We start from the raw sequence: 13,599 nt of genomic DNA on the forward strand, positions 1-13,599 counted from the left end.
TCTTTATCTATTCATTTTCTTTGCACAAGCAGAGGAAACCCTTGACAAATGAAAAGATAGCCTACTGAATGGGAGAAAAAGTTTGCAAATGATATGACTAGTAGAAAATTAATATCCAACATATATAAACAGCTCATACAAGTCAACATCAGTAAAACAAACAAAATGGACAGAAGCGCTGAACAGACATTTTTCCAAAGAGGAAAGGCAGATGGCCAGTAGACACATGAAAAGATTCTCCACGTCGCTGGTCATCATGAGTTTTCCCCTCACACCTGTCAGAATGGTTATCTTCAAAAAGGACACAAGTAACAAATATTGGCAAGTATGTGGACAAAAAGATACCCTGCACGCTGTGGGTACAGCCACTCTGGAAAACAATATGGATGTTTCTCAAAAAACTATAAGTTACCATATGGTCTAGAAATTCCACTCCAAAGTATATAAAAAGCACTCATTTGAAAAGCTACATGCACCCCGATATTCATGGCAGCATTGTTTACAATTGCTAAGATATGGAAGCAACTTAAGTGTCCAGCAATTCATTTTTAATTAATGTTTTGAAGTAAATAGAATATTTTTGAAACTTAAATGCTCTGCATAATGTCATCAGGGAAATGCAAATTAAAACTACAGTGAGCTACCACTGCACACCTATTAAAATAGCCAAAATCCAGACACTGACCACACTAAATTCTGGAGAGGATGTAGAGCTACAGAAACTCTCATTCGTTGCTGGTGGAAGTGCAAAGTGGTGCAGCCACTACGGAAGACAGTTTGATGGTTTCTTAGAAAAACTAAACATACTTTTACCATCAGATCCAGCAGTCTTGCTCCTTGGTACTTATCCAAATAAACTGAAAACTTATGTCTACACAAAACCCTGCACACTGATGTTTTATAGCAGCTTCGTTCATAATTGCCCAAATGAAGGACACCAAGGTAAATAAATAAATCAATCAATTTTGGTACATCCAGACAATGGAATATTATTCAGAGCTAAAAAGAAATGAGCTACAGGACTTCCCTGGTGGTCCAGAGATTAAGACTCCTGGCTCCCAATGCAGGGGAGGGAACCAGATCCCTGGTCAGGGAACGAGATCCCACATTCCATAACTAAAAATCCTTCATGCTGCACCTAAAAGATCCTGCCTGCTGAAACTAAGACCCAGCACAGCCAGAGAATAAATACTAAAATTAAAAAAACAACAACAGTAAGTCCTAAGGTAAACGATGGACTTGAGGCAAACTAATGCTAGACCATTCAGGTATGACCTAAATCAAATCCCTTATGATTATACGGTGGAAGTGAGAAATAGATTTAAGGGACTAGATCTGATAGACAGAGTGCCTGATGAACTATGGATGGAGGTTCATGACATTGTACAGGAGACAGGGATCAAGACCAACCCTATGGAAAAGAAATGCAAAAAAGCAAAATGGCTGTCTGAGGAAGCCTTACAAAAAGCTGTGAAAAGAAGAGAAGCGAAAAGCAAAGGAGAAAAGGAAAGATATAAGCATCTGAATGCAGAGTTCCAAAGAATAGCAAGGAGAGATAAGAAAGCCTCAGCGATCAATGCAAAGAAATAGAGGAAAACAACAGAATGGGAAAGACTAGAGATCTCTTCTAGAAAATTAGAGATACCAAGGGAACATGTCATGCAAAGATGGGCTCGGTAAAGGACAGAAATGGTAGGGACCTAACAGAAGCAGAAGATATTAAGAAGATGTGGCAAGAATACACAAAAGAACTATACAAAAAAGATCTTCATGACCCAGATAATCACGATGGTATGATCACTGACCTAGAGCCAGACATCCAGGAATGTGAAGTCAAGTGGGCCTTAGAAAGCATCACTACGAACAAAGCTAATGGAGGTGATGGAATCCCAGTTGAGCTATTTCAAATCCTTAAAGATGATGCTGTGAAAGTGCTGCAGCCCATATGCCAGCAAATTTGGAACACTCAGAAGTGTCCACAGGACTGGAAAAGGTCAGTTTTCATTCCAATGCCAAAGAATGCTCAAGCTACCACACAATTGCACTCATCTCACACGCTAGTGAAGTAATGCTCAAAATTCTCCAAGCCAGGCTTTAGCAATACATAAATGGTGAACTTCCTTATATTCAAGCTGGTTTTAGAAAAGGCAGAGGAACCAGAGATCAAATCGCCAACATCCGATGGATCATCGAAAAAGCAAGAGAGTTCCAGAAAAACATCTCTTTCTGCTTTATTGACTATGCCAAAGCCTTTGACTGTGTGGATCACAATAAACTGTGGAAAATTCTGAAAGAGATGGGAATACCAGACCACCTGACCTGCCTCTTGAGAAACCTATATGCAGGTCAAGAAGCAACAGTTAGAACTGGACATGGAACAACAGACTGGTTCCAAATAGGAAAAGGAGTACGTCAAGGCTGTATATTGTCACCCTGCCTATTTAACTTACATGCAGAGTACATCATGAGAAACACCGGGCTGGATGAAGCACAAGCTGGAATCAAGATTGCTGGGAGAAATATCAATAACCTCAGATATGCAGATGACACCACCCTTATGGCAGAAAGTGAAGAGGAACTCAAAAGCCTCTTGATGAAAGTGAAAGAAGAGAGTGAAAAAGTTGGCTTAAAGCTCAACATTCAGAAAACTAAGATCATGGCATCTGGTTCCATCACTTCATGGGAAATAGATGGGGAAACAGTGGAAAAAGTATCAGACTTTATTTTGGGGGGCTCCCAAATCACTGCAGATGGTGACTGCAGCCATGAAATTAAAAGACGCTTACTCCTTGGAAGGAAAGTTATGACCTACCTAGATAGCATATTCAAAAGCAGAGATATTACTTTGCCAACAAAGGTCCGTCTAGTCAAGGCTATGGTTTTTCAGTGTTCATGTATGGATGTGAGAGTTGGACTGTGAAGAAAGCTGAGCGCCAAAGAATTGATGCTTTTGAACTGTGGTGTTGGAGAAGACTCTTGAGAGTCCCTTGGACTGCAAGGAGACCCAACCAGTCCATCCTAAAGGAAATCAGTCCTGGGTGTTCATTGGAAAGACTGATGCTGTAGCTGAAACTCCGATACTTTGGCCACCTGATGAGAAGAACTGACTCAGTGGAAAAGACCCTGATGCTGGGAAAGATTGAGGACAGGAGGAGAAGGGGACAACAGAGGATGAGATAGCTGGATGGCATCACCAACTCAATGGACATGAGTTTGGGTGAACTCCGGGAGTTGGTGATGGACAGGGAGGCCTGGAGTGCTGCGATTCATGGGGTCACAGAGTCGAACACGACTGAGCGACTGAACTGAACTGAACTGAACTGAATGTGGGTTTATCTCTGATAAAAATGCACCATTCTAGGGAGTGGTGTTGATAAGGGGGGAGGCTTCGAATGTGTAGGCCCAGAGGGTATATAGGAAATCTTTGTACCTTCCTCTCAATTGTGTTATAAACCTAAAACTGCTCTTTAAAAAAATGAAGTTAAAAAAAAAAAAAAAAGAAATTGAGAAAGAAATAAAGAAGGAAAAAGCATCCTATGAAAAATGTAGGAATAATCATTAGAAAAACAGTACATTTTATGGCTGTTTGGGATAGTTGATTTTTGTTAGGTTTTCTATAATTCCAAGCAATAACGAGTATGGTCATGAAAAAATAAAACCAAAAAGCCACAACTTTTAAAGGCCACTTGAAATAACAACCAACAAGAGTCTTTTTGAGTAGCATCTTCATGCTTTGAAAATACTTTCATATATACCACCCCATTTGATTTTAACAGCCTCTAGGGTGCCATGGCCTAAAACAGCTGCAAAATTGAGTGGCTAAAAAAGACAGAAGAGGAACTATTTTATAACTTAGCGTTCTATTTTACTCACAATAAAACAAGAGAGAACTTGCCATATGGCATTGTTATGAAATCCCTGCCTCGGTGGAAATAAATTTTTGAGAAATCAGGTTCTGTTGAAGAATGATTAGAAAGTATCAGAAAGATAACTTCCTTACAAGAAAGTAAATGATAGATATGTTAAATACTTAAAGAATCAAAAGAGGTATAATTATGGGCTAGTATTTAAGGATCAGATGAGACACTCCTGTAGCAGTCCAGTGGTTAAGATGCCAAGGCTCCAGGGAGGCATGGGTTCAATCCCTGATCGGGGAACTAAGATCCCCAATGACACAGTGAGGCCAAAAAAATTTTTTAAATAATAATGAAAAACAAGGATCAGATGAGAACTGCATAATTTAAGTGGTAGTATAAGATATGAGGCTTCTCTTGTGGCTCAACTGGTAAAGAATCTGCCTGTAATGTAGGAGACCTGGGTTCAATCCCTGGGTTGGGAAGATCCCCTGGAGAAGGGAAAGGCTACCCACTCCAGTATTCTGGCCTAGAGAATTCCATGGACTGTATAGTCCATGGAGTCGCGAAGAGTCAGACATGGCTGAGCGACTTTCACACTCCGTGAGATATGAGGGTCTCCCCCTGGTGGCTCAGATGGTAAAAGAATCCACCTGCCAGGGCAGGAGACTTGGGTTCATTCCCTGGGTCAGGAAGATCCCCTGGAGGAGGGCATGGCAACCCACCCCAGTATTCTTGCCTGGAAAAATCCCATGGACAGAGGAGCCTGGAGGGCTATAGCCCATGGGGTTGCAAAGAGTCAGACACGACGAATAACTAAACACATACACGAGATATGAGAATCAAATACTATTGCTGCTGCTGCTGCTGCTGCTAAGTCGCTTCAGTCGTGTCCGACTCTGTGCGACCCCACAGACAGCAGCCCACCAAGCATTTTCCCAACCTCCCCACTCACCTAGCTGATCATGTCCTGGCCTGACCTTTCCCCCACCCATAGTTTCGCCCAAAGATACCTGAAGACCAGTAGCTGTCCCCTCAAACACAGGAAAGATTTAGAGCATGTAGGTCAGGTCTGCCCTGGAAAAGCTATACTTTCTCTTATTCATCCTGGTTCTTTAGGACCTAAAGGGTCCTGCTCTTGGTGGGGGAGTGGGGAGGGGTGGAAAGGTATCGCCTAGCCCTCCCCCACTCAGGACCAGAATGGTATGTTCTAGTTGTGAGTGCTTAGTCGCTCAGTTGTGTCCGACTCTTTGCAACCCCATGGACTGTAGCCCACCAGGCTCCTCTGTCCATGGGGATTCTCCAGGCAAGAATACGGAAGTGGGTTGCCATGCTCTCCTCCAAGGGATCTTTCCAACCCAGGGATCGAACCCAGGCGTCCCGCACTGCAGACAGATTCTTTACTGTCTGGGCCAGCAGGAAAGCCCACGTTCTAGTTGAAGTGTGCGCAAAACCAAAGATGAAGTTTTCTGTCCTTTTCTCAGTCTGTTCCTTCCCTTCCTGGTAGGAATGTGGTCTTTCATCATGAAAGACAGGACAGATGATGCCATGAAAGTTTAGCCTGGTGAGGACATGGTTTATGTCTCTTGTAGACATTCTGCTTTGATCCATGGAGGGAGTTCAGGAGAGTTCCACTGGGTGCCAGGAGGGAGCGGGGACCCCGAGGGGGAGGACTGGGGTAGAAAGAGGGGCAGAGATTGAGGAGGGGAGGCCCAGAGCCAAAAACCTCCGACACCGGCCTACGGCTGCCTTGTACCCCTGAAAGGTGATGTGATGGAAAAACACCCAACCGTTTCAGCCATTCTCTAGATTCCACTTGCTTGTCTGTAATCTTTTGATGGTAAGATCTGCCCTTCCAGTGAAACCAGACCGGCTCTTTCAGACAGCAGGGCTGGATGGAGGGTTATGAATATTTGCCTTGATTTCTTCTTGGTCTCGTGAGGCCCCTCCGGTCTGAAACCTTGGACGCCGGGTTAGAGGGCACTGGACCTCACCTGCATGCATGCTCTATTCTGGCCCAGGCTGACCTATCTGCCTGCAGGTGTGGTGACCACCCTGCTGACCCTGGATTCCTTAAGTCCTTTTCAGGCTGGCCTGCCTGTGTCCATTGTCTCAGGCCCATAACTACACCAGCCTTGGCTAGGTGCGTTTCATTTTGGGGGTGCAGTGTGAGGCGTGTGGAACCTTAGTTCCCTGACCAGGGATCGAACCCGCATACCCTGCATTGGAAGCGGGGATCTTAACCACTGGACCACTGGGGAAGCACCTTCATTTCATTTGAATCCAGGCCTAGAAACCTAGTTTCCTAGGTTGCTGGAAAGAGCTTGCTTTTCAAAATAGAAAGGGTGAGAAATTGATACAGGAGTATCTCTAACCCAGTTGTAAGGATTCAGGGAATCAGCAAGTTGAGAGCCTGGAGAGGAAGGGATTAAGAACTTCTGTAAACAGGAAACCACAACTCCTTTCTTCAAAGAGGGGAGGGATCATAAATATCATCACAGGGAAGCCTGTGGCACAGAGAAGATGGTGTTGATGCTGGTAACACAGCGTGAGTTAACGAAACTTCAGAGAGGAGGGTGAAATGTGGGCTGGATTAAAGTGGAAACATGTAAATGGGAGGGAGAGGGAATGCCAGTTTGGAAAGGGAAAGTTTAACCCCAGAAGGAGGTTTTTTAAGGAATGTAGTATTTATGAACATTTTCTTTCCCTCTTGGGTAAGATAGGAAAGCTAGAGGTGAACGATTCCTGGTGGGGCACAACTGGAAGCTCTGAGGATGATAGAATGTGTCAAAGACAATTTGGAAGGAATTCCCTGGCCGTCCAGTAGTTAGGACTCGGAGGGCCCAGGTTCAATCCCTGTCTGGGGAACTAAGATCCCATAAGCTTCAGGGCATGACCAAAAGAAAAAAAAGAGGATTTATTTTAGGAATTAATTGTTATGTTTATTATTATTACTATATTAACTATCTTAATTTTAATTATTATTTATTCAGTTATGTCTTTTCTTTAACCATCAGCTTATTTTTTAGAGCAGTTTACAGAAAAATTGAGCAGAAAGTATGAAGAGGTCCCATGTTATCCCTCACATACACACGCGCAGAGTTTATTATCGATTGGTGTGGCACGTTTATTACAATTGATGAACCAATATCAGTACATTATTATTAACTCAAATCCACAGTTTACTTTATGGCTCATTCTTTGTGTTGTAACTGATGAACATTTTATGTGGTTTAATTGCTAAGTTGTGTCCAACTCTTTCGACCCCATGGACTGTAACCTCCCAGGCTCCTCTGTCCGAGGGATTCTGGAAATGGAGAAGGAAATGGCAAACCACTCCAGTATTCTTGCCTGGAGAAAGAAGCTAAAAAAAAAAAAAAATTGTATCTAAAAATAAATCTGTCTTCATAGATAAGAGATTATTAAGAGATCAGTGGTTCCTATGTAAATACTTCATATAATCCACTCCCCACCCCCCACCCCACCACAAATGGAATTTCTTTCTCAGGACAGCATAGATGTCAAAAAACAAACCAAAAAGTCCCTTTTCATGGTAGGACTCTTCCATTCTAGAATGACCTTGAGCTCTCAACAGCCACATTTTTGGTACTAGACAGAACAAAGGTGATTAAACCTTCTTACAGCTCAGGATACAAAATCCCTTACAAATATTTCCTTTGGTACTTAATGCTGTTGCACTGTATTCTTAAAAGTGTTTAAATGGTCGATTCTTTACCAGCTGAGCTACCAGGGAAGCCCTGACAGTAGAGCAATATGTTCAATTTGAGTTATATGTGTTTTGCCAAAATCAGAAACCGTTCTAAAGAAAAATCACCCAGGGGAGAGCTCAGCCGCAAGAGATATAATTCAACCAGGTGGGTGGGAAGCTAATTTTCGAGACCAATGCCACCGAAAAACCATCCTGGGATAAACAAGATGGAGGACTCAGATTGCCTGTAAGCAAGTGGTGCTTCTGAGCCACCAGCAACTTCAGCTTTTGGGAAAGTGTTCTGTTCAGCGCCGCTTCTGATCAGACATAGACCTTGCTCGCAGGGAGCTGAAGTCTCCTGTCCTCAGATTTCTGTCTTCTCCGAGACCAGCCATCACCCGAGAGGGGTCTCACGGGATCAGGCGCCTGCCCAGGATTCAGGAAGACAGTGGGAAGGCAGGAGGCCTCCTGGGCGACCCTGGTCTCACACCGGGGCCCCCGTTGGTGGGGTCTGTCCACGGTTCTGCCGCCCCACTGCTGTTCAGCTGAGCTGGAAGGCGCTGGGCGCTCCCCTTCCTGGGGGTGTTGATAGCGACATCGTCTGGCTCCAAGAGCCTGGCCTCTCCCCAGACACGCTCCCGTGGAGAGTGTAGCTCCATCCTTCACTGTTGTTTAATGAGTCGTCTCAAACACAGAGCAGACCTGCATTCCCTAAAAGGCCAAATCAGAGTGTTGAAACCTCAGTTCCTCATTCAGGGATCAGGTGGCTTGAAATGAACTCTTTCCTTCCCAGGGACTGGTTTTTCTTCAGTGAGTGTTTGGTTTGTTTGCTTGCTTGGGGGCTGTTGTTTTGTTTTGACTTTATTGACTGAGCAGCTCAGCTGCAGGATCTTAGTTCCCCCCACTGGGATCAAACACCGGCCACAGCAGTCCTAACACTGGAGCGCCAGGGCATTCCATTCAGTGAGTTTTCATTTAGTAGCATAACTGAGCCAAAGATGTGAAAAAGTACTAATGGCTGTTATTAATCCAAATGAGGTGGTGCAATGTCAGGGCAGGGAAGAGTGCTCGGCCTTCCCTGGTGACTCAGACGTAAGAATCTGCCTGCAATGCAAGAGACCTGGGTTCAACCCCTGCATTGGGAAGATTCCCTGGAGAAGTGAACGGCCACCCACTCCAGTATTCTTGCCTGGTGAATCCCATGGACAGAGTAGCCTGGTGGGCTACAGCCCATGGGGCTGCAAAGAGCTGGACATGACTGAGCCACTAAGTCATGTCCGCTTTATAGCTGGGGTTCAGCAAATGTGTGTGTTCCATCTTCCATTTACTGAATATGTAGCTTAGAATGTCAGATGACTTGCAGAGTCTGTAAGTTAGGTGTTTTGTGGGGTTTTTTGCCACACCATGTGGCATGTGGGATCTCAGTTCCCCAACCAGGGACGGAACCCAACAGTTGAAGCGCCAAGTCTCTACCCCTGGGTCATGGGGGAAGTCCCTAAGATACTCTTATATTCTGGGCTCAGTTTGATCAGAGGGGAACCACTATCAAAACTGTTTATACAGTTGGCCCTTGAACAACATGGGTTTGAATTGCCTGGGTTCACTTACTGTTGGATTTTTTTCAATAATAGATACCACCAGTTCCACTCGACATGGGTTGGTTGAATGCACAGATACGGAACCCCTGATACAGAGGAACCACATGTGTGGAGGCCCAGCTACAATTTATATGAGGATTTTTGACTGTAGCGTATTGGTGACACTAATGCCCCAGTTGTTCATGGCTCATTTGCAATTGTAGGACTTCACTGGTGACTCAGTGGTAAAGAATCCTCTTGCCAAGGCAGGAGCTGTGTGTTTGATCCCTGATCTGGGAAGACCCCACAGGCCAAGGAGCGACTAAGCCCATGTGCCACAACTACTGAGTCCAAGCTCTAGAGCTGGGGAATTGGAACTACTGAGCCCACAGACTACAACATCTGCTGAGGCCCGGGACCCCGAGAGCCCCAGCTCTGCAGCAGGAGATGCCACTGCAGTGAAAAGCCCGAGCACCACCACCGGAGAGTGACTCCTACTCGCCGCAACTGGAGAAAAGCCTGTGCAGCATCGAAGGTACAGCACAGCCATAAACAATTTTTTAATGTAATTTTAACTCTGGTAGCAATTATAGGGAAGTGCTTATGTAGGAGTAGTTTGTTGATTACAGGAAACACTCAGTAACAGTATAAAAGGTGTTAAACAATTTGTGTTCCCGTTGTTGGCACTCACTGTCAAGCCTTAGGGAGTAGCTTTATTGGGAACATTACTGCCTGTTTTTGAAGCTGCTGCTGCTGCGAAGTCACTTCAGTCGTGTCCGATTCTGTGCGACCCCATAGATGGCAGCCCACCAGACTCCCCCGTCCCTGGGATTCTCCAGGCAAGAACACTGGAGTGGGTTGCCATTTCCTTCTCCAATGCGTGAAAGTGAAAAGTGAAAGTGAAGTAGCTCAGTCGCGTCCGGCTCTTTGCAACCCCACGGGCTGCAGCCCACCAGGCTCCTCTGTCCATGGGATTTTCCGGGCAAGAGTACTGGAGTGGGGTGCCATTACTTTGAAGAGCCATGTGCAAAGTTGTTTTCCTTTGGGCAAGCCTTAGCCTACCTGTGGGAGGTCCTCAGCCTTCCGTTCTCACCGCCAATAACTCTGTGGCTTGTGAAGCATCAGTTCCAATGACACCCAAACCAGCACCCCCGTCTCGAGCAGCCACAAGATCCACAGTCACAAGATCCACAGCCACAAGATCCACAGCCACAAGATCCACAGTCACAAGATCCACAGCCACAAGATCCACAGCCACAAGATCCACAGTCACAAGATCCACAGCCACAAGATCCACAGTCACAAGATCCACAGTCACAAGATCCACAGCCACAAGATCCACAGCCACAAGATCCACAGCCACAAGATCCACAGCCACAAGATCCACAGTCACAAGATCCACAGCCACAAGATCCACAGCCACAAGATCCACAGCCACAAGATCCACAGTCACAAGATCCACAGCCACAAGATCCACAGTCACAAGATCCACAGCCACAAGATCCACAGTCACAAGATCCACAGCCACAAGATCCACTTGCGTTCTAAGTGCTGGTTGCTTGTTTCCACTTTGATGTCTGGTCATAGCCCATCATTATTTCATGTTATCTGCTATGTTATTCTCCCGATAACCTAAGCTTGACACCTTAGTCACCTCACCATGACTTCTTCATTTCAAGGTGACTGAATCCCTGAGTCTTCTTGCAGCAGGGCTCTCTCCAGGTAGACCCTCAGGGCCAAAACTAGGTGAGGAAGCAAGGCGCCTCGGGTGCGGCAAACCGGGGTGATAGCCGTTAAGGTGGCACCACTCCCAGGGTCGCACAAGTGTGGGGACAGCCTTGAGAGTGGGTGCCTCCTTAAGCTTTGCATCCTAGGGACCTCTCTCGCCTCATTTGTATAGACTGAATGTTTTTGCCCGCACCCCCGCCCCCAAATCTGTATGTTGAAATCCTAACCCCAAGTATAATGGTGTTAGGAGGTGGAACCTCTGAGAAGTGATAAGGTCATGAGGGTGGAGCCTTCATGAATGGGATTAGTGCACTTATAAAGAGACCATAGAGAGCTCCTTCACTTCTTTCAACAAAGGACAAAAGACTGTTAATAAACCAGGAAGTGGGGAAACAAACCTATACAGTGTATTACAAAGCAGAGACATCACCTTGCCAACAAAACTCCATATACTCAAAGCTGTGGTTTTTCCAGTAGTCATATATGGATGTGAGAGTTGGACCATAAAGAAGGCTGAGCACTGAAGAATTGATGCTTTCAAGCTGTGGGGCTGGAGAAGACTCTTGAGAGTCCCTTGGACAGCAAGGGGATCAAATGAGTCAATCTTAAAGGAAATCAACCCTGATTATTCATTGGAAGGACTGATGCTGAAGCTGAAGCTCCAATATTATGACCACCTGATGTGAAGAGCTGACTCTTTGGAAAAGATCCTGATGCTGGGAAAGACTGAGGGCAGAAGGAGAAGGGAAGACAGAGAATGAGATAGTTGGGTGGCATCACCAACTCAATGAACATGAGTTTGAGCAAACTCCAGGAGACGGTGAAGGACAGGGAAGCCTGGCATGCTGCAGTCCATGGGGTAGCAAAGAGTTGGACACAACTGAGCGGCTGATCAATAACAACAACAAGAATGTGGGATCTTGGCTCCCCAACCATGCTGAGTCCCCTGCCTTGCAAATCAGATTCTTAACCATTAGACCACCGGAAGTCCCTGCTATGACTTTCTACCTGGCCTCCCCATTTCCACTCTTCCCCTCTCTTTTAAGAACGAGACAAGTCTACTGTTGTCTTCTTCTAGCATTGAGGCAGACTTTGCTATGCACCATTTGTGTTCTCAGAACACCATTAAGCACTTACCACTCATCATGGTGGATGTTTCTAGACTTGTCTGGCCTGTCTTGAAGGCAGGGACTGTGACACTCATTGCATGTCCACAGAGAACACACTGGCACAGCCATTCGTGACGTGAGAGATGTAGCAGATAGGTGATTGTGAAGGGAGCTCTGGATTCGAATCCTGACATTTCTCTTTTTACTCACCAGTGACTTTGGACAAGTCACTTAACTTTTCTCACCCTTGGATTCTCCATCTGTAAAACGAGTATCTGGGACTCCCTGGTGGTTCAGTGGTTAAGACTCCCGATGCAAGGGGCATGGGTTCAGTTCCTAGTTGGGGAACTAAGATCCCGCATGCTGCATGGCACGGCAGAAAGAAAATAATAAAATAAAATAAAAATAAATACAACAAGTTACCCAAACTATCCTTATCATGGGATTGTAGGCAGGATTGAGCAAGTCTGTTGCAGTGCTTGCCTCCATAAATACTAGTGACCATAAATTCACTAATAAATATTTGCTGTACTAAACTGGCCCTACCAACACTTCACTGTCCAATTACTCTTCCTACATTGGCATTTGCGTCATATCATTCTCAGATCAAAATCTTCCTTGTTGGGTGAAACTGCAAACCCCTTGGCTTTAGTAGGTATTGATTTATCTTGATTTTAAAAACATATCTATTATTGTGTAAATGTTTCTTTAAATACTATTTTTGTAAATCTTGTTTTGTAATGACTAGTCAGTTGGTCACAAGAAAATGACTCAATCAGAAACAGCCTTCTAGGGAACAATTCTGTGAACCTACCTTTAATCCAGGGTTCCCAGTCCCAGGCTCCCTATTCAAATTCCCCAGGGAGCTTTTTAAAGCATTCCAACACACAACCCCCAGAAATTCCAATCTAATTTGTTTGGGGTGTGGCTAGCTATTGGGATTGAAAAACACTCCCCAGGAAGCCTGCTGAGTGGCACGCTTGCCACCTCTGCTTTGTCACACGCGGTAGAACCTTCGCCAACTCACCTGTAACCACAGTGTTCTCAGGTTCCTGCTGGCTTTTCCTGCTCCCAATTTGCCTGGTATAAGCCCGAGTCACACAGGCTCCTGCCCTGAAGGATTTGTAAAGAGGTACCTTCTGATGCAAATAAGCCCTATCTTCAAATCAGGCCACAAACACACCTTGACTCACACCCATGGCTTCCTGGATTCGGTTTATGGCTTACTGATAACATCCGGGATGGAGAACCAGTTTCTGCCTTGGAGTGACCTATTCACCCCTTGGCTGGGGCCAGGGCTGGGGCTTGGACTGGTTCTGGGTTCCTCCCTGGTCCCAGACTAGTGGGAATTGATGACTTCTTTGGCATCTGATGCTTTGCCTCCTGATTTCTACCTTGATAGATCCTGCCTTGTGAGCAGACATCTACAAACTCTAGCTTTCCTCCTACAGTTCTAACCCCATCTCAGTCCCCAGTCCTGGATCTTGGTGACTTTTGGGTGGCTGGTTTCCCCTTACCTTTTTGATAGAGAGCTGGGTGAGAAGCTGAACACTGAACAAGGAAGAGACATGTCTGGAACAGGTTAATCCAGTGTAAGAGGAAGGGGTGGTTTGGGGGGGTTA

At 45.4% G+C, this 13,599-nt stretch overlaps 1 protein-coding gene across 1 annotated transcript; it reads right to left on the minus strand.

Moving 5' to 3' along the window:
* Window positions 1–10,215: 10,215 nt before the first annotated feature.
* LOC139184486 (uncharacterized protein slr1851-like) lies at window positions 10,216–10,725 on the minus strand. The gene has a single exon (XM_070794334.1). It carries the CDS (start codon window positions 10,723–10,725, stop codon window positions 10,216–10,218), a length of 510 nt encoding a protein of 169 aa, XP_070650435.1.
* Window positions 10,726–13,599: the final 2,874 nt, after the last annotated feature.

Source organism: Bos indicus, chromosome 8, assembly GCF_029378745.1.
Source record: "Bos indicus isolate NIAB-ARS_2022 breed Sahiwal x Tharparkar chromosome 8, NIAB-ARS_B.indTharparkar_mat_pri_1.0, whole genome shotgun sequence".
Lineage (NCBI taxonomy): Eukaryota > Metazoa > Chordata > Mammalia > Artiodactyla > Bovidae > Bos > Bos indicus.